General features: G+C 38.8%; 2 protein-coding genes across 2 annotated transcripts; both read right to left on the bottom strand.

Annotated features, from left to right (window-relative positions):
- Positions 1-2,902: 2,902 nt before the first annotated feature.
- LOC144659274 (uncharacterized) lies at positions 2,903-8,811 on the bottom strand. Its single transcript, XM_078519695.1, has 3 exons — positions 8,785-8,811; positions 7,564-7,619; positions 2,903-3,897 (listed from the first exon to the last, which is right to left on the bottom strand). Exon 3 carries the CDS (start codon positions 3,875-3,877, stop codon positions 2,903-2,905), a length of 975 nt encoding a protein of 324 aa, XP_078375821.1. The 5' UTR covers positions 3,878-3,897; positions 7,564-7,619; positions 8,785-8,811.
- A 5,596-nt stretch (positions 8,812-14,407) lies between these two features.
- On the bottom strand, positions 14,408-18,479 carry LOC144659887 (tetratricopeptide repeat protein 28-like). The gene is made up of 2 exons (XM_078520407.1): positions 17,023-18,479; positions 14,408-16,065 (listed from the first exon to the last, which is right to left on the bottom strand). The coding sequence occupies exons 1-2, from the start codon at positions 17,558-17,560 to the stop codon at positions 16,010-16,012; spliced, it is 594 nt and encodes a 197-aa protein (XP_078376533.1). The 5' UTR covers positions 17,561-18,479; the 3' UTR covers positions 14,408-16,009.
- Between the last annotated feature and the right edge of the window lie 284 nt (positions 18,480-18,763).

Genomic DNA, 18,763 nt, shown 5'->3' with positions numbered 1-18,763 from the left:
TAGGAGAATAAAAAGGAGTGCATCGGAGAATGATATCTTAAACTGATCATTGTCTTCAAGCAAAGCTCGTAACTCTTCACTTTTTCTGTTGCTCTGGAGCAGATGGGTTAACGCTTCCTTGACTTTTCCTTGGGATAGCTCAATGCAAAAAAGGATGTAGTGAAACTTCAACTCTTTCTCACTGTCTCCAATATACTTACATAATGAGAGTGCCTTTTCAAGATATTCTTTAGCCTTCTCATATTCACCGAGTATTGTGAAACAGAGTTCCTAGGTTTCCGTAATCTGCTGCTTGTCCTTTTCTGTCACCAATTTCCATTCTGATCGCAAGTGCTTTCTCAAGGTATTCTTGAGCTTTGGCATATTCACCAAGAGATATAAACACAGTTCCTAGGTTTCCGTAATCTGCTGCTTGTCCTTTTCTGTCACCAATTTCCATTCTGATCGCAAGTGCTTTCTCGATGTATTCTTGAGCTTTGGCATATTCACCAAGATAGATAAACACAGTTCCTAGGTTTCCGTAATCTGCTGCTTGTCCTTTTTGTCACCAATTTCTAATCTGATCGCAAGTGCTTTCTTATGTATTCTTGAGCTTTGGTATATTCACCAAGAGAATAAACACACTTCCTAGGTTTCCGTAATCTGCTGCTTGTCCTTTTCTGTCACCAATTTCCATTCTATCGCAAGTGCTTTCTCGATGTATTCTTGAGCTTTTGTATATTCACCAAGAGATATAAACACAGTTCCTAGGTTTCCGTAATCTGCTGCTTGTCCTTTTCTGTCACCAATTTCCATTCTGATCGCAAGTGCTTTCTCATGGTATTCTTGGGCTTTGGCATATTCACCAAGAGATATAAACACAGTTCCTAGGTTTCCGTAATCTGCTGCTTGTCCTTTTCTGTCACCAATTTCCATTCTGATCGCAAGTGCTTTCTCGATGGTATTCTTGAGCTTTGGCATATTCACCAAGAGAATTAAACACACTTCCTAGGTTTCCGTAATCTGCTGCTTGTCCTTTTCTGTCACCAATTTCCATTCTGATCGCAAGTGCTTTCTCATGGTATTCTTGGGCTTTGGCATATTCACCAAGAGATATAAACACAGTTCCTAGGTTTCCGTAATCTGCTGCTTGTCCTTCTCTGTCACCAATTTCCATTCTGATCGCAAGTGCTTTCTCGATGGTATTCCTGAGCTTTTGCATATTCACCAAGAGAATTAAACACACTTCCTAGGTTTCCGTAATCTGCTGCTTGTCCTTTTCTGTCACCAATTTCCATTCTGATCGCAAGTGCTTTCTCATGGTATTCTTGGGCTTTGGCATATTCACCAAGAGATATAAACACAGTTCCTAGGTTTCCGTAATCTGCTGCTTGTCCTTCTCTGTCACCAATTTCCATTCTGATCGCAAGTGCTTTCTTGATGTATTCTTGAGCTTTTGCATATTCACCAAGAGAATTAAACACACTTCCTAGGTTTCCGTAATCTGCTGCTTGTCCTTTTCTGTCACCAATTTCCATTCTGATCGAAAGTGCTTTCTCATGGTATTCTTGGGCTTTGGCATATTCACCAAGAGAAATAAACACACTTCCTAGGTTTCCGTAATCTGCTGCTTGTCCTTTTCTGTCACCAATTTCCATTCTGATCGCAAGTGCTTTCTCGATGTATTCTTGAGCTTTGGCATATTCACCAAGAGATATAAACAGAGTTCCTAGGTTTCCGTAATCTGCTGCTTGTCCTTCTCTGTCACCAATTTCCATTCTGATCGCAAGTGCTTTCTCGATGTATTCTTGGGCTTTTGCATATTCACCAAGAGAATGAAACATACTTCCTAGTTTCCGTTCGCTGCTGTCCTTTTTTCATTTATCTGTCGAGTGCTTTTTCATTATCTTGGGCTTTGGCTTTCACAAGAAAAACACACTTCCTAGGTTTCCGTAATCTGCTGCTTGTCCTTTTCTGTCACCAATTTCCATTCTGATCGCAAGTGCTTTCTCGATGTATTCTTGAGCTTTGGCATATTCACCAAGAGAATGAAACACAGTTCCTAGGTTTCCGTAATCTGCTGCTTGTCCTTTTCTGTCACCAATTTCCATTCTGATCGCAAGTGCTTTCTTGATGTATTCTTGAGCTTTTGCATATTCACCAAGAGAATGAAACACAGTTCCTAGGTTTCCGTAATCTGCTGCTTGTCCTTTTCTGTCACCAATTTCCATTCTGATCGCAAGTGCTTTCTTGATGTATTCTTGAGCTTTTGCATATTCACCAAGAGATATGAAACACACTTCCTAGGTTTCCGTAATCTGCTGCTTGTCCTTTCCTGTCACCAATTTCATTCTATCCGGCTTTCTCTTCTTGGCGCTTTCACCAAGTAATTAAACACATTCCTAGGTTTCCGTAATCTCTCTCTTCTGTCACCAATTTCCATTCTGATCGCAAGTGCCTTCTCGATGTATTCTTGAGCTTTGGCATATTCACCAAGAGAATAAACAGAGTTCCTAGGTTTCCGTAATCTGCTGCTTGTCCTTCTCTGTCACCAATTTCCATTCTTATCGCAAGTGCTTTCTCGATGTATTCCTGAGCTTTTGCATATTCACCAAGAGAATGAAACACAGTTCCTAGGTTTCCGTAATCTGCTGCTTGTCCTTTTCTGTCACCAATTTCCATTCTGATCGCAAGTGCTTTTTCGATGTATTCTTGAGCTTTTGCATATTCACCAAGAGAATTAAACACACTTCCTAGGTTTCCGTAATCTGCTGCTTGTCCTTTTCTGTCACCAATTTCCATTCTGATCGCAAGTGCTTTCTCGATGTATTCTTGAGCTTTTGCATATTCACCAAGAGAATGAAACACAGTTCCTAGGTTTCCGTAATCTGTTGCTTGTCCTTTTCTGTCACCAATTTCCATTCTATCGCAAGTGCTTTTCATGTAGTCTTGGCTTTGGATAAACAGAATTAAACACACTTCCTAGGTTTCCGTAATCTGCTGCTTGTCCTTTTCTGTCACCAATTTCCATTCTGATCGCAAGTGCTTTCTTGATGTATTCTTGGGCTTTTGCATATTCACCAAGAGAATGAAACACACTTCCTAGGTTTTCGTAATCTGCTGCTTGTCCTTTTCTGTCACCAATTTCCATTCTGATCGCAAGTGCTTTCTTGATGTATTCTTGGGCTTTTGCATATTCACCAAGAGAATGAAACACACTTCCTAGGTTTTCGTAATCTGCTGCTTGTCCTTTTCTGTCACCAATTTCCATTCTGATCGCAAGTGCTTTCTCGATGTATTCTTGAGCTTTGGCATATTCACCAAGAGAATGAAACACACTTCCTAGGTTTCCGTAATCTGCTGCTTGTCCTTTTCTGTCACCAATTTCCATTCTGATCGCAAGTGCTTTCTCGATGTATTCTTGAGCTTTGGCGTATTCACCAAGATAATAAGACATAGTTCCACATTGTCCATAAGCTGTTGCTTCTCCTTTTCTATCACAAGTTCCTTTCATTATATTGATTGATCTCTCATACAGTTCTTTTGCCTCTACATACTTACACTGTTGCTTATATATATTTGCTAGAGCAAGGGTAAAGTGACCTTCTTTGGCTCGTTCACCCGAATCGCGAAAAACCACAAGAAGTTTCCTGCCGTATTTTGTTGCGTTTGTGTAATCACCGATAAGACAGTATGCATCGAACATTGTTTTATAGACTCTCGCGTTAAATAGTTTGACATACTGTTCTTCTATTTCTTTAACATCAGTCAACAGAATCAAACATTCCTTGCACAACTCAATGGCTTTTAGACAGCGACCTGTGTTGAGAAGAAACCTTGCGATAACTAGGCCTATGGCAATGAAGAATGACTTGAAAACGTTTTCTAAGTTGACCATGACGTCCTGCTGAGTTAGCCCTGTGACAAATAAGAAAGAAAATTGAACAAACATTGAAAGAAACAGAATGGAGGTGTAATGTAGAAGTAATGCTTTTTTATTATATATATATAGCGAGAATTTTGAGCAATAAACCTTGCAAATAAAATTCTATATTTGCTATATTTCACATGTGAAAAAAGCGATACGTCCAATCAGCTTCGCGTATAGCTTTCTTCACATGTGAAAAATTTAACCAATCAGCATCTAGAGTAGTACGACTCAACCAATCACAGCGCAAGAATTCAAAGGGTTTCCAACGAGGTTGAGAAAGCGAGCGGCAAGTTTGCTCTCGACGGCAATTTATGTTTTGAAAACATGGCTACACGTTCTGTTCCTTTACAAAACTTTGCCTTTTAAGAACTTATGGAAAGGCAAGCCAACAGAAACACGCTAAGCAAAACCTAAAGAATACAGCAGTGATAAAAATCATGGCTCTCCAAAATCATTCTTCAAAGGCGATGTGAAGACAGGCGAAGGCGAAGTGTCGATAAGTGAAAGCGAAGACAAGACTTTCATCGGAACTTACAACACATCCGCGGACTTTCTAAGAATATTCAGGTACTTTTGGGATCGTGTGTGCATTTGCAGCTTTGTTTTCTCGCGCCGTAACTGTTGTATGTCAAAGGTTATAATTATAAACTGGAAAAATCGGCGTAAATTGTTCAATGGTTGAATTCTCGTTATATATATAATAAACAAATTACAGCATAGAAAGTGCTTTGTACGGATTTTTATCCACTCGTTGCAAAACTTTGGAAAACTCACTCGTTCGCTATGCGCACTTGTTCGTTTTCCAAAGTTTTGCAACTCGTGAATATAAATCCGTACGGCGCACTTTCTATGAAGTAATCTATATATATCATAGAAAGAAATCGACGTTAAGAAATGGAAAGTCACTTCCAAATATTTCGAAACCCTGCCTTTTCCCTATCGTCCCTACAGAAGGAAGTAGGAACCTGCTTTTACTCCTGCTTTCCTTCCCCGTCCATAAGTAAGCAATTACAATATTATATTATTATTATTATTATTATTATTATTATTATTATTATCATTATCATTATCATTATCATTATCATTATCATATTATTATTCTTATTCTTATTCTTATTATTATTATTATTATCTATTCTTATTTTTATTATTATTATTATTATTATTATTATTATTATTATTATTATTATTATTATTATTATTATTACGACGAACATGAATTTTGGAAGTCAGGGACAAAAGATATCTGCTCTACAAACACGTGTGCGCTGCGTTTTTAAATTTGACTTTATTGTTCATAATCAACTGACCCAATCTTATTCTTAAAATGATTGACTGTAATCTCAAACATTTTTGCAGAGAACATAAAAATCAAGGTGAAAAAATCAAAGTTAAAAACCATCAAATTAAAGATTTGTTAGAGGATACTCAGTATTTCAACACGATTGCTAGCATTTTCGTTCCCAGACTCCGCGTTCTCCTAAACCAGCCGTCGAGAAACGCGTTTCCCGACCGATGGTCTAGCGGGACGCGTGCCTGGGTTGCTAGCAAAACGCATAACGGTGTAACTAAAAGGCAGTATTTTTTTTAAGCATATTATGTAACCCAAATCAATATTGACAGTTTACCACTATCAAGTTTTAAAGTTTACCACTGTCAAGTCTACAATTCATTACCCGCCTATGATAAAAGTGTCCCGTCCTTAAATGATTTTAAAAAAATGATAATTAGGCATTTTTATTTGTAAATGATATTTTTTAAGTCTTGTTTTCGTTTGATTTAATTTTAATGCTTTTTAAAGTTTTTACAAACATTTGTTCAATTTTTCATTTTTATTTTTAACGTTTTTATTTTATACAAATTTTATTGTCTCAGGGCCTCAATGGATACCAGCCTCGTTGCTGAATGGGCCACCCTGGTTAAATAAAGTTTCCTTCCTTCCTTCCTTCCTATTCAGGCTAATGAAATCGCTGTTTGGGCTGACTGAAACTAATTTAGGTTCCGGTTATTGCTTTTCCGTTGTTGGCTAGGAGACTGGAAAAGGGAGACAAAAACAAATGGTACAGAATTTTCCGATTATTCAAAGTCATTTGCAAAGTTCTTTATTATGCATGCAAGTCATAAGTCCCGTGGAAATGCCAATTATCCAGTCATGGCTCTCCCATTAGTGTAGCGGTGCAATATTAACCGTTCCCTTCAACGTGCACGACAGTTCTAGGTCTTTCGACGGTAAAACACCACGACTACAGTTCAAATGTCACGCCCCGCCCTCCCTCCCATAGGTATTTGTCTCCAAAAGCTACAGTTTGAAGACTTACCGTGCTCGTGTTTCACGTTTTTTCCGACCAGCAGTAGTGGTCAATTCTGACCAGAATGAAATCGAAAACGAAATAAACCAGGTGGGGCTTTACAAAAGAAGGAACGCAAATGCAAGTTGAGTAGATGTAACGAAGCTGAGTATCCATGAAAAATACGTAAAGAAAAGAAGCCGCTGAAGTGAAATCCAACCCTTTGCTGAGTATACACTGTAACATATAGACAGGCCGGGGGAGTCATATAGCTTTGAAAATAATTTCCACAAAAGTTGCTTTAATAAGTTTAGATTATTATTTTTAAAAAAATATTAAACGAGTTCGCATTTCAGCTTCATAGGGACCGAAGTGTTGCGAAGATAAATAATCTGTTGTATCTTTCATTCTTGAATAAAGACTACACGACAGACCGTGAATGTACTATTTGTGTTCATTATACACTGTATAACGTAGGTTGCATTGCGATCGGATTTACGGGGTTATACCTAACCAGACAGCTTACGATACAAATTTTCGGTTTTGCTCAAGATAAATTACTGCTTTGTGTTGTGTAAATGTCACGGACAACTATAAATTGTAAACTGTTAAGATTGAGGCGACATTTAATTGGAGGTGCACATACCACGGTGAAAATCGTAGTTCGAAAGTAGAACAATTAAGAGTGGAGGCCAATGTCCATGTCAACAAATAAACCACTCGATACCAACAACTGTATTTTATTCCTAACAAACTGCTTTCAGGAACTGTATTCTTCATTCAACATGGACTACTGTCGAGCACTACACCAAATACACTTTTGTATACAATCGTTCATCTTAGTCTTAAGTACAATACGCATTTTCACCACAGAATAATCTTTGTGACTATATCATCAATCCTCGTGTACTTCCAAGTAATATTCAGTATTTAGATCAGTGCTTTGTAGGCATAAAATTTCCGACAAATGTGTAGCATTTTTAATAATTCATTTCATAGTTCAATATTAAATTGAAGACTCCTCAATCCTGCTGTGTATTCAGAATGAAACCAAACTTGAAATGCATTAGCAGAAAGAAAATCTGCTGCAAAATGTTAACGAGGACAGAAACATTTTAGCACGTTTAGGTTTTTAACATTTTGCAGCAGACTTTCTTTCTGCTAATGCAATTCAAGTTTCAACACAGTTTAGTACTGGAGCGTTTATTTGCGTGACTTTCTCTGCAGGTGTCGCGTGCTTAACTTCCAGCAAGCAAAAATTAGTCACGCAAGTGTGCAAATCTTTTCCAATAGATATTAAAATATTTAAAATCGCCTATTTAAAGGTTTTCAGCTCCAAAATATACAGTTTAAAGTAGGACTTACCGTGTTCCACGGTTTTCCCGACCCGAGAGTACTGTCCAGTACTGATCAAAATGAAACTGAAAACGAAATTAAGGAGAATGTGCTTTATCTGAAATAGCAAATTCAGTAGGCAACGAAGTTAAAACTCCTTATAATAGGCTTTACGAAAGCTATACGCTGTAACATTCTGTGACCTACAAACATGTGAGTCCTACAGCTTTGAAAATAATTTCCACTGATGTTCCTAGTTGATAAATAAACAAGTTCGCATTTCAGTTAATACTGATCTAGATCGAAATGTTGCGAAGATAAATGAAGCAACTTAAGAATGACTGTTTGGTCTATTGTAATTTATCATTCCTACAACAAGACAGGAGATCGGGAGGCTGTGAACGTTCTTTCCTTGTCATTTCATAACGTGCTTTGCACTATTTGATCAATTTTCTTCTGCCGCCTTTACATCGTGACCGAAACAAACAGCTCTCGATCTTAAGGCAGATGATAGCTTTTTGAGATTTTTTGCCGCTTCACGTTTTGTTTATAACATCGATATCGAAATATATTTTACATGTATTAGCTGGATAAGATAGAAAGCAGTATACGACGTTCTACTTACCAAGGCGAATGCGAAGAACTGATCGGTTTAGAAAATGAAATGAAACTGAAAACACTCAGGGGTTTCCCAGAAGCACTCGGAGGGCGCGAAAACTAGCATTGTGATTGGCTTGTTCTTCCGCTTCTGTTCGCGACTCCGACAATAGGGCTTTTTAGCTACGTATATAAATTGCATTTCAGATCATGTGGTACTCTTTGGAGATTTATTCTTTTGTCTATCTGGACATTATTCATTCATTTCCACGTGAGTTTGTTTCATGTTGAAATTAATTATTTTCAAGGGTAACATCGCGTGGTCTGAAATGGGACAAAAAACAACCGAAGCTTAAAAGGTCTATTAAGTTTTTGATCCAGGAAAACAAATTGCTTTCCGGAACTGTATGGGCTTGTGTCGAGCACTACACCAAATACACTTTAGTATACAATCGTTCGTCTTAGAATTAAGTAAAATATGCATTTTCACCGTAGAATAATCTTTGTGACTACATCCTCAAACTTGTGTACTTCCAAGTAATAATATTCAGTATTCAGATCAGTGCTTTATATTCATAAAAATTTCCGAGAAACGTCTAGCATTTTTAATAATTCATATTAAATTCAAGAATTTAATAACAGAATTGCACTCACCAGTCTTGCTTTGTATTCAGAGTGAAACCAAACTTGAAATGCATCAACAAAAAGAATCTCGGCTGCAAAATGTTAACGAAGACAGAAACATTTTAGCTCGTTCTACGGCCTGATAACTCAAAACAGTTTACTACTGGAGCGTTTATTTGCGTAACTTTCTCTGCAGGTTTCGTCGCGTGTTTAACTTTCAACTAAACTTAGTCACGCAAGTGATGCAAATCTTTTTCAGGGGTATTTAAATATTTAAAATCCCCTATTTAAAGGGTTTCACCTCCAAAATCTACAGTTTGAAGTAAGACTCGCAGTTTTCCACGGTTTTCTCGACCCAAGGGCACTGGTCAGTACTGATCAACACGAAACCGAAAACGAAATAAAGCAGAATGTGATCTATCTGCAAATTCTATCTGCAATTTCAGGAACACAAATGCAAATTCAGTGGGCACCGAAGTTGAAACTCCTTGACAAAAAAAGGAAACTATTCGCTGACCGGTGTTATGACCGTTTTCTAAGTACATACTGTATCTTACAAATTATTTTGTAAGTCCTACAGCTTTGAAAATAATTTCCACTGATATTTCTAGTAAATAAATAAAGGGTTCGCTTTTCAGTTTGTACTGATCTAGATCGAAATATTGCGAAGCCGAAATGGAGCAACTTAATAAGGTCTGTTCTTGTTTGGTTTATTGTAAATTTTCATTCCAAAACCAAGACAGGGGATCAGGAGGCTGTGAACGTTCTTTCTGTGTCATATTATAACGTGCTTTGCACGATTTGATCAAGTTTCTTCTTCCGCCCTTTGCATGGTTACCGAAACAAACGGCTCTGGATCTTTAGGCTTTGATGGCTTTATGGCTCGATATTTGATGGCTTTTTGCAGTTATTTTGTCGTCTGACTTTTTCTTTATAACGTCGATATTGAAATATATATTACAAGTATTTAATGGACAAAATAAAATAAACAGTATACGACGTTCTACTTACCAAGGCGAATGCGAAGTACAGTTCGGTCTAGAAAGTGAAACTTGAAAACACTCGGGGGTTTCCCGGAATAGGCGATTTCCATGATGGCGTCATTTGACTACAACTACTAGAATCCTTCACTTTGTCTTTTTGTCATTCTAATTAGAGCAATTGTTTTTCAAACCCCACTGTGGATTCAAAATTTAAATGATAAAGGAAAAGCGAAATGAATTCTGGTATTTGTAGTCAAATGACGACATCGTGCAAATGTGCTATTGCGGGAAGCAAAATTTTTATACCTAATCGTACCTTTTTGATACGCTTCGGCGGCATATTAGGCGAGTTTGGTCGAGCCATGGTTCGTATTTTGGCGAGACGCAGTCGAGCCAAAATACCCATGGCGAGACCAAACGAGCCTTATATGCAGCCGAAGCGTACCAAAAAGGTACGATTAGGTATTTACCGTACCCGAATTCAGCCAAAAATCCGGTTATATTTAACGCTCTGTTGAAGCCATGCTTGCCAGGTACATAGTGCAAATTGTGTTGAACTGCTTGTGTTGATACCTTTTTGGTCTTCAACACTTTTATCAAGTTCCTCTTCTGCCTTTTATTCCACTCGTTTGTTTGGAGTTTCATTCTCTAAATTTTCAAGATCAAACTTTAGCGAAAATGTGGAAATTCCAACTCCATTGTTAAAGTTTTAGTCTGAATGTTTCAGTACTCGTTGGCAAACATCGCGCAATTGGCGAGCGCGCTCAAGTTTAGTTTTGGCGGGAAAGTTTTACTCCTTTTACTATCGCTTAACACCAGCTAAATTAAATTACGAGGTTCTGTTTTATTGGTCAAACCTCTTTTCAATTCATCGCTCGGTAACACTACTTTACTTCAAAGTGACCGTGATATGGTGGCATATCAGGTCAGTGCCTTGATATCGTAGGATATCAGGACAGTAGATCGCGCTTCTGATTGGCTACTTGCGAATTTGGGTACGGTAATTTGGGGTATCACTTTCTTGGGGAGCTTGGAAACCAGGCTTGGTTTGGTAGCCGAGCCTTCTTGTCACAATATGAGTCTGTTAACAGACAACAGCGAAATTTTCACAGAATATCCACTGAAAGGTTCTTTCAAACTTCTTGAGAGTATCAGATGTTTGTTAAGAAATATCAAGCGATTCCAATATTATTTTGGTTTTCTAGTTGACGTTTTACGAGCCGTATTCTGCAGTACTGCCGTGCGCTTTGGACTTCAAACGAGATGGATAAGAGGTATGTATACTGATGTAGTTGTAAGTGGTTAACCTTTAAAGCTGGTTAGCTCAGCTAACCGTGCAAACAAGGCAATTTTTTACCCATCTCTAGTCTGTTCTAGGCTTTCAATTTGTTGGGGAGCAGCACGAAAAACGGAATAAGTGCGAAGAACGAGTGAAAGAACTGGCGAGGGGTTTGAGGAGAGAGAACACGGGATCTCTCGCCTTCTCCACCACACCCCTCCCCAAATGTTTAGCTCGTCGTTTTTCGTGCTTCTCCTCAGCTGACCAAATGCCTGGAACAGGTTAAAGAATCTGTTTTGCTGCGTCCGCGGGCAAGTAAAACACTTAGTTGACAAAACTGTAGGTTGACTCGAGGTAAATTAACCGCCATAGCGGATTTGAGAAAGCTCGGTGACGTTTCGAGCGTCGGTCTTCGTCAGAGCTCTTAACACTCAAGACGTCAGCTTTTTCCAAATTTGCCACAGTAGTTGATTTATCTTTTTCGACTTACAGTTGAGAATAAACGTGTTGTGTTGGGTACAAGCACGAATCGTTTGCATGTCTGTACATCGGGAAGACAACGACTAGCGCAAGCTGAGAACAAGTCAGTTCAAGGCGCTTGAAAAGTCAATGGTTTAATTCTCAAAAGCCGTGTCTGAAATTAATATACGTAAAAAAGCATTACATCAGTGCTATTTTATCCCCTGGCCAATTAAATACAATAAGATGTCGAATGAAGCACATTTAGCGGGCACTTGAGGCTGAACGAGAGTAGCACTCTTTGTTCACCTTGCTCAAGTCCACTACGCCGTTCTTCACCTAATATGAATATAGACATCTTCGTTCCCACAGCTTTTCCCTTGATAATTTTTACTGATATAGTTTTCCTGTATTTTAGGATCTACTTCACCAGTGAGTGTATTAAAACCTTCGAATTCGTCCATTCTTCTCCGTCCGATTAAATCTTGTCCATTGTCCCGTTTGCACGAACGGGACAATGGTTCTCTTCTCTTGGTTCTCTTCTAAATGTGAATACTACACAGTCCAATACGCTCCAGGGGCGGATCCAGGATTTTTCAAAGGGGGGTGGCTGTTTACCAATATTTTTGTTTACTATCTTGTTTAAGTCTCAAGTTTTTTATCGGGGGGGGGAGGGAGGGGATATCAGGCTTTTAGACAGGATTTTGAAAGTGAGAGTCCAAATTATTTTGGGCCTAACACCCGTATTTCATGGGGCCGTAGGTTCCTTCCCACTAGGGGGGGCTGGGGGCATGCCCCCTCAGAAAATATTGAAAAGTTAAAGCCTCTTAGACATGATTTCTGCGATTCTGAGCAGCTTTAAACATCTTTCAATTAATGAGTGATTATCTTTCAATTAAGTTACCCAGTGTCATTGTCCTTATTTTCTTTTTTAATGTGTTTATTTTCATTTTTCTGGTGGATCAAGGGGGGTGGCTAGCCACCCAATCCACCCCCCTGGATCCGCCCCTGCGCTCAGTCGCCACATAACAAGGTTATTCAGTCTTAACTTGAAATATCAAGCCATTGGCGTAATTGTTTCCGATTTCCCTCAATGAGACACGCCTGCAAAGCAGTCTAATACGCTCAAATGCCTGCAGGGTAGTTGTATTGAGCATGACCAAGTCTAGAACATATTCTGTTGAATACAATTACCATGATCCCGTGTAGGCGTGTCTCATAGAGGGAATTTAAAAAAAATATTCTCTTATTACTATTATTACTACTTTTATTTGTCTTGTTTTCTCGTTAAACTGCTGGAGCGATCTGCGTGCATAACTATTTTAAAAACGTTTAAAACAGAACTAAATCGTTAAAATAAAATCAACTGAATTTTCGACTGCCTTCTGCGGTTTTCTTTAGGGACGGACCATTATCTTTTTGGAGTGGGGGGGGGGATGAAAAATATTGAAAAAAAATGTTTGCAGGGCCTGGAAAGACAAAATTAATTGTTTGCAAACACGATATGTATAACAAGAAATAGTAAGAAATTCGAAAAAAAATGTTTGCAGAGGTGCATAAACTAAAAAAAAAAGTTTACAGAGGAAAATTGTTCATCCCCCCCCCCCCCTCCAAGAAAATAATGGTCCGTCTCTTAGAGAAATGACTCTGCAAGAGTAACAGTGCAAATATGCAAGCTAAGACGTTATTGCTCGATACCCCCGAAGAAGGCGATCAGTGACGCATAAACCCTTGGGAATGGCGCTCTTTCATTAACAGAGTTTTTGTCCAGTTTCTGTCTCCAGAAATAACCGATCCCTGTTATTCAAGCCTTTTTCCAAAATACTCGCATAATTAGGGTGTATGTATGTCGTGACCAGTGGTTTCGGTATGTTGTATAACCGCAGAGTCGGCATTCCCATTTTTGTTTTGTTTTATTTTTAAGAGTCGCTCGTATTTTATTTCTGACGATACGACTGTTTACCGCGCGAGCTGGCCATAAGCGATGAACGAGGTTGTTCAGTATAAATATCAAGGCAATGACATAATTTTTTTTATTCCCTCGATGAGACACGCCTGCAAGGAATCACGGTAGATGTTTTGTTGATAACCGCTACCATGATTCCCTGTAGGCGTGTCTCATAGAGGGAATTGGGGATTGGTCCACATGAATAAAATATGAACTCGGTCAATATGCCGTCATTTGGAACTCATGCTTGGTCAATAAGGAATTTCTTAGGCACTATGACGACAGCCGAGCAGGTCAATAACAAAACAAATGCCTAACATAATGATCTATTGCAGTTCAATATTGAGTTCGTGGTGTTATTGTTAAGTTGGAAAAGTAAGTATCTTTCGCGCTAATCACAGCAGTTAGCAGAAAAACTAACCTTGACTAGTACAGTGACAACGGGTTTGACGGGAGTATTAAAGTTAGAAGTCGTTCTTCAATGGACCTTCGGCGGGAAACTCACTGCGCTTTTCTCTAGGAAAATGAACTATGACTGGGAGGGGAAGGGGTTGAGAAGGGAGAATGAGCTTAGCACACGCTCGGTTGCACAAAAGGAACTTGCCACGTGCTTAAGGTCATTGCCCCGAAATAGAACTGAACATAGATTTTCAACCAAACTTGGCCTACTGGTTGATTACCTTAATTAAGGGGACTAAAAATTTTGAAATAAGTGGGGACCTGATATTCGTTTAAGAGCAGGAAGACCTTGTTTATACCACTTTTAAACTCCTTTATAATTTTCTTTGCGAACACTAGCAAAGTACACATTTCCAGTAATGATTTATTTTTTAAACATAGAAATTTATCTCTTTTTTGTTTTACAGAAAGAACTTGATCGCTACACCCACAATGTGAGAAAAAATTAATGGATCACCATACTCGTTTTTCTCGCGGGCTAAGCTGCACAGAAAAGAGCCACCATTTTGTTTATGTGCGCGCGCTTTAAATATTACGCGCAACATTCTGCGCAGTAAAGATGCGCAATGCAATACTGGATCTGCAACAACTAGAAACGGAACACTTGAACTTGGTCTCATTTTGTTTATTCTTCAGTCTTGCTTACATATGCGCTAACAACAAAGCTAGTGTAAATTGTACTCAGCCTAGCTAGCTGATATATCAAACATAAACTGAACTCAAAAGAAAATGATTCAGTTTGATCAGCGAGAACTACCCTTAATTGGTATTAACACAATTTCTACCAATAAAGATACTTAGCATCTAACCGAAACCTAAGGTTGGCTCAAATGTACATCATTGTGATTATAATTTGAACAGGTTTCCAAGTAATCTCTACATTGCAAAAAGACTTTATATTTTACTTTGTAATCCACCTGAGTTCCTTTCTCTTTTGTTTAAACTTTCACAGTACGTTGTCCGTAATGAGTAAGACATCCGACGATTAAACATTTTTACCGATAAACATTTTAACTGATAAATTTCCCTTGTATATTTAGGCCTCTTTCGACTGTCAGTGTATCGAAACCTCCATCGTTCGGCCATTTTCCGTGTGATTAAAGTTTATTTCCAGTCCGTACTGCGCGGTCTCGGGGTTTGTTTCCATTTTTGGTTTAAATCCATTGATAAGTTGCATTTCGGTGAAAGCGTACATTTTTTGTCCGCCATTACGGGTCGTTTCGTTCAGGAATAACATTGAATAACATTATTAATGTTTTGTAAAGATATCTGGTGTTAGTAATGAAGAATAAGGTAAGTTTGCCCCGGAATTTTTATTGTGGCTTGTAAACATTTCTTCGTGTTAGGCTCACGCAAACATTGAAGGCGGAGATTGCACAGAACGAACTCTACCAAAACAACAGACTATTTCTTAGGCTACTATATGACTTTTAAAAAAATCCTATCCGACTTTTTTACTATTGAGACACTTTCTAATATCACTATAACTTTTGACTCAAAAAGGCGCCTTTCGAATATATAGCGTCTACACACTAAAAACTACAGACTTATTATCTATGAAGCCAACAAGAAGACTGAAATTCAAAATTATATGCCTGCAGGTATATCACTAGTTATAATCCACCAATATTTTTCTATTGCTCTGATTGGTCAAAATGTATCACGTGATACATTTCAAACGCACAATTATTACATAGCGATGCCCATTTAAAGTGAAAATGCTGAACAGAGAAACGCTTGAATTGCGTGACATTTAAATAATTCACGTGCCCTGGAGTAACAAAAGACTATCCAACAAATCGATGAATGTAGAAATTAATTCAAAACGTTTTTTCCAAAACTAAGTTTCTAGCCGCGAGCGGTGGACTCTATTTAGGACTGGACGTTTTGTTGGGAAATGACTGCAGAAAATTCTTAGAGAATTGTAACGCCAGTGAAGTACAATTGGATCATTTCTCAGTTGGCTAAAAAAAAACTGTCGTCCTAATTTCATTATTTATACTCATTTCCCAGGTACTCTAGTCATATGTACACGATGCCTTTCTCAGACAATAGACATTTCGGAAACTAATGAAGTCTACTATTATCTACTATTTTACACTTGGAAGGCGTCCCTGGGGTCCTTGCTTACTTTTTGCGTAGCTCGAGTTCTCCTTCGGGTTCTCCTTCGTCAGTTTTTCTTTCTAAAACACCAAAAAAGGGGTAAAGAAATGGTAAGTACAGTTGAACCTCTCTACAACAGCTGTTGGTTGTAACACAGTTACAAGTCAGTTTTCATGGCATGTACCAAAGCCGGAAACTAAACGAAACCCTTACACACCAGTTAGCCTGAATAGCACTCCGGTTAGCCGGAATGACGCTAAGGTTAGGCTATTTATGGTAATTTCTCAATAATGATATTATAAATGGGTTTCGCTCGTTCTGGTGGTTTCGTTTCGTTTCATTCACTTCGGATTTTAGTACATGCAGAGTAAAGTGCATAATCAGCGCACCATGGAATAGAAAAAATACTGACCGTTGTAAAAAAAGGTAATCGTTATAGATAGAAAACCGCAAGTCAGTTGTCCGCCTAACTCTTGATAAGGCCTATTTCTTTCTTAAATCTTATAAGGGATAACAAAAGAGAGGGGGCTTATTTTAAACCATATATGAGTCATATATGATTCGATACTTTTAAAACAAATAAAGTGGACCTTTTCATGTATTGGTGCTCTTTGCTTGCGCACTTTAACAAAATACTGTAGCAACAATATTAGGTAAATGAGGTGGATAAATAACTTAAAAAGTGTGCAGTTATCTTGTCTCTTTATTCATTTTGTCTTCAAAATTTCAGATGAAACCTTATTAGAGGGAGAGACTAAAAGAACATTTCACGATATTCTCAAACTGAGTCAAACATATATAGCTAAAGCTAACACTGTTATCTGATCGGTAGACTGCGAATACAGCCGCCATGCTGCGAAACCAGCCGCATCTCATCAATCTCGGCAGCTTTGCTTTGCGAACGAAATTAACCCAGACTCAACCGAATTTTCATAATCTGATCTCTCCGCGACTAATAAGGTAGACTTTATTTATAATTTTGATTTTACTCGTATTTGGTGAACCGTAAATAGAAATACAGCATCAAAACCACTTACTTTCTTTTCCAAAATCAAATGTCACGTTATCTCCAATCAGCACAAACGGTGCCCAGTCTTCAACCTTAGGAAAGCCGTTACCTCTCATCCACTTCATGGCCTCGTGAAGAGATTCACTGGCACTTTCTCCAAGAGCAAGGTGCTCGTAGAAACGATTCATGAGCTGCTCAGTTGCACTGTCCCCAAGGGCCCACAATGCCACAAGTACCGACCGTGCACCGGATCCTAGGAACGCCCGTGCGATTCCAACAACTCCCTTGGCTCTAATCTGTCCACGACCACTATGACAGCAGCTAAGTACCACCAGTTTCGCTCGTAGTTGAACTCGCGAAATGTCAGACATCGTCAAAAGGTAGTCGTCCTCTAGAGGAACCCTAGTAGCAACCCGTACAGTTGGTGCAAGGGCAATCTCACCTCTTTCTGCATTACCATGTGCAGCAATGTGTATCAAACTCACTGAATTTATCACTTCGAGTACTGCCCGCTTTGTTGCGCGTTCTCCTAATAAAGACTGAACTCCCAACAGTCGTCCAACCATTTTTGCTTCCTTTCTTGCACAAGGCAATGGCTTGAAATTTTCAAGACGTCCCTTGTAATGCACCAAGCCAACTTGAGGATCACCCACTATCAGTGCACCAGTTTGACTGTGATAGTCTGCTGGACTGTCCTGGATGAGCTTGAGAGTCGACAAAGAAGGAATAATGCGGATTTTAAGTGTTTCTGATAAATACTTGCCGCCTTCGTCACTTAACGCTGCAAATGGAACTTGGTTCAAGAAGCGATCCGGGACGATAAATTTCAGGCCCCTTAATTAAGTCAGTCACAGGACGTATGACCATTCGGTAACACAAAGAAAGGCTGGATTCGAGATTTTGACTTTCCGCGCCGTTGTCCTCAACTAAGCGCAAAGCTGCGACTCCCTCTCCTTGAGATGACTCCAGTTTTGGTTCATTATGATTCAAAGTTCGGTCTTCGCAATTATCCTCGGGTAAAACACCAAAGCTGCGGAAACTTTTATCAAAAAAATCATCCAAGCATGGAACTAATCCGGCACCAACAATCTCTTCATTAACCTCTATTCTTCGGAAAAATATGCCGCCGTTTGCTTTGAGAACCCAAACAAGTACATCCTGATAATTATATGTAATGTACAGATAAGAGCAGTTCATTTCTTTTTTCATAATGTTTTCAATCCATAAATACGGATAAATTGCAATTTTCTTGCTTTCAAGAGAGTACTGAGCTGCCATCAAGTCTGCTAGCGCTCTAGCCCGTCCCATTTCTTCAACGTACAAAGCATCGTAAGGCTTTCCAAGAGCACATAAGGAATCCCTGAGTCTCTGGTAGAAAAAATGGTGAACGTCTGAAAATGATATCTTAAACAGATCGTTGTCTTCAAGATAAGCTCGCAACTCTTCCCTTTTTCTGATACACTGAAACAGATAGTTTAACGATTCCTGTACAGGGGCGGATCCAGGGGGGTGGATTGGGTGGCTAGCCACCCCCCTTGATCCACCAGAAAAAGGAAAATAAACATATTGAAATAGAAATAAGGACAAGGTCCATCCACCTTTCATAGTCAGGCGAACGTTCAAAGTTAAGAAAGGCCATTTTTCCAAAATAGGAGATTTTCGTCAGCCTGTTTTACGAACTTCTGGCTTAATGTAACAAAACATTAGATTTCTTTTTGCTTTAGATTTTTTTTAGCTTTAGCTTTCAAGGGTTGTTTTAGCCTTGCTGG

The sequence above is a fragment of the Oculina patagonica genome, chromosome 7, assembly GCF_052425735.1.
Source record: "Oculina patagonica isolate OP01 chromosome 7, crgOcupat, whole genome shotgun sequence".
Lineage (NCBI taxonomy): Eukaryota > Metazoa > Cnidaria > Anthozoa > Scleractinia > Oculinidae > Oculina > Oculina patagonica.
Note: the sequence above shows the minus strand (reverse complement) of the source record. Positions and strands in the feature narration are given on the sequence as shown.

Excerpts from the sequence above, each read along its gene's own strand:
- LOC144659274 (XM_078519695.1), bottom strand. The coding sequence starts at position 3,877 with ATGGTCAACTTAGAAAACGTTTTCAAGTCATTCTTCATTGCCATAGGC.
- LOC144659887 (XM_078520407.1), bottom strand. The coding sequence starts at position 17,560 with ATGGTTGGACGACTGTTGGGAGTTCAGTCTTTATTAGGAGAACGCGCA. Across the intron at positions 16,066-17,022 it reads ATTTGATTTTGGAAAAGAAA|AAAGAAAAACTGACGAAGGA; the intron begins GTAAGTGGTTTT and ends TTGGTGTTTTAG.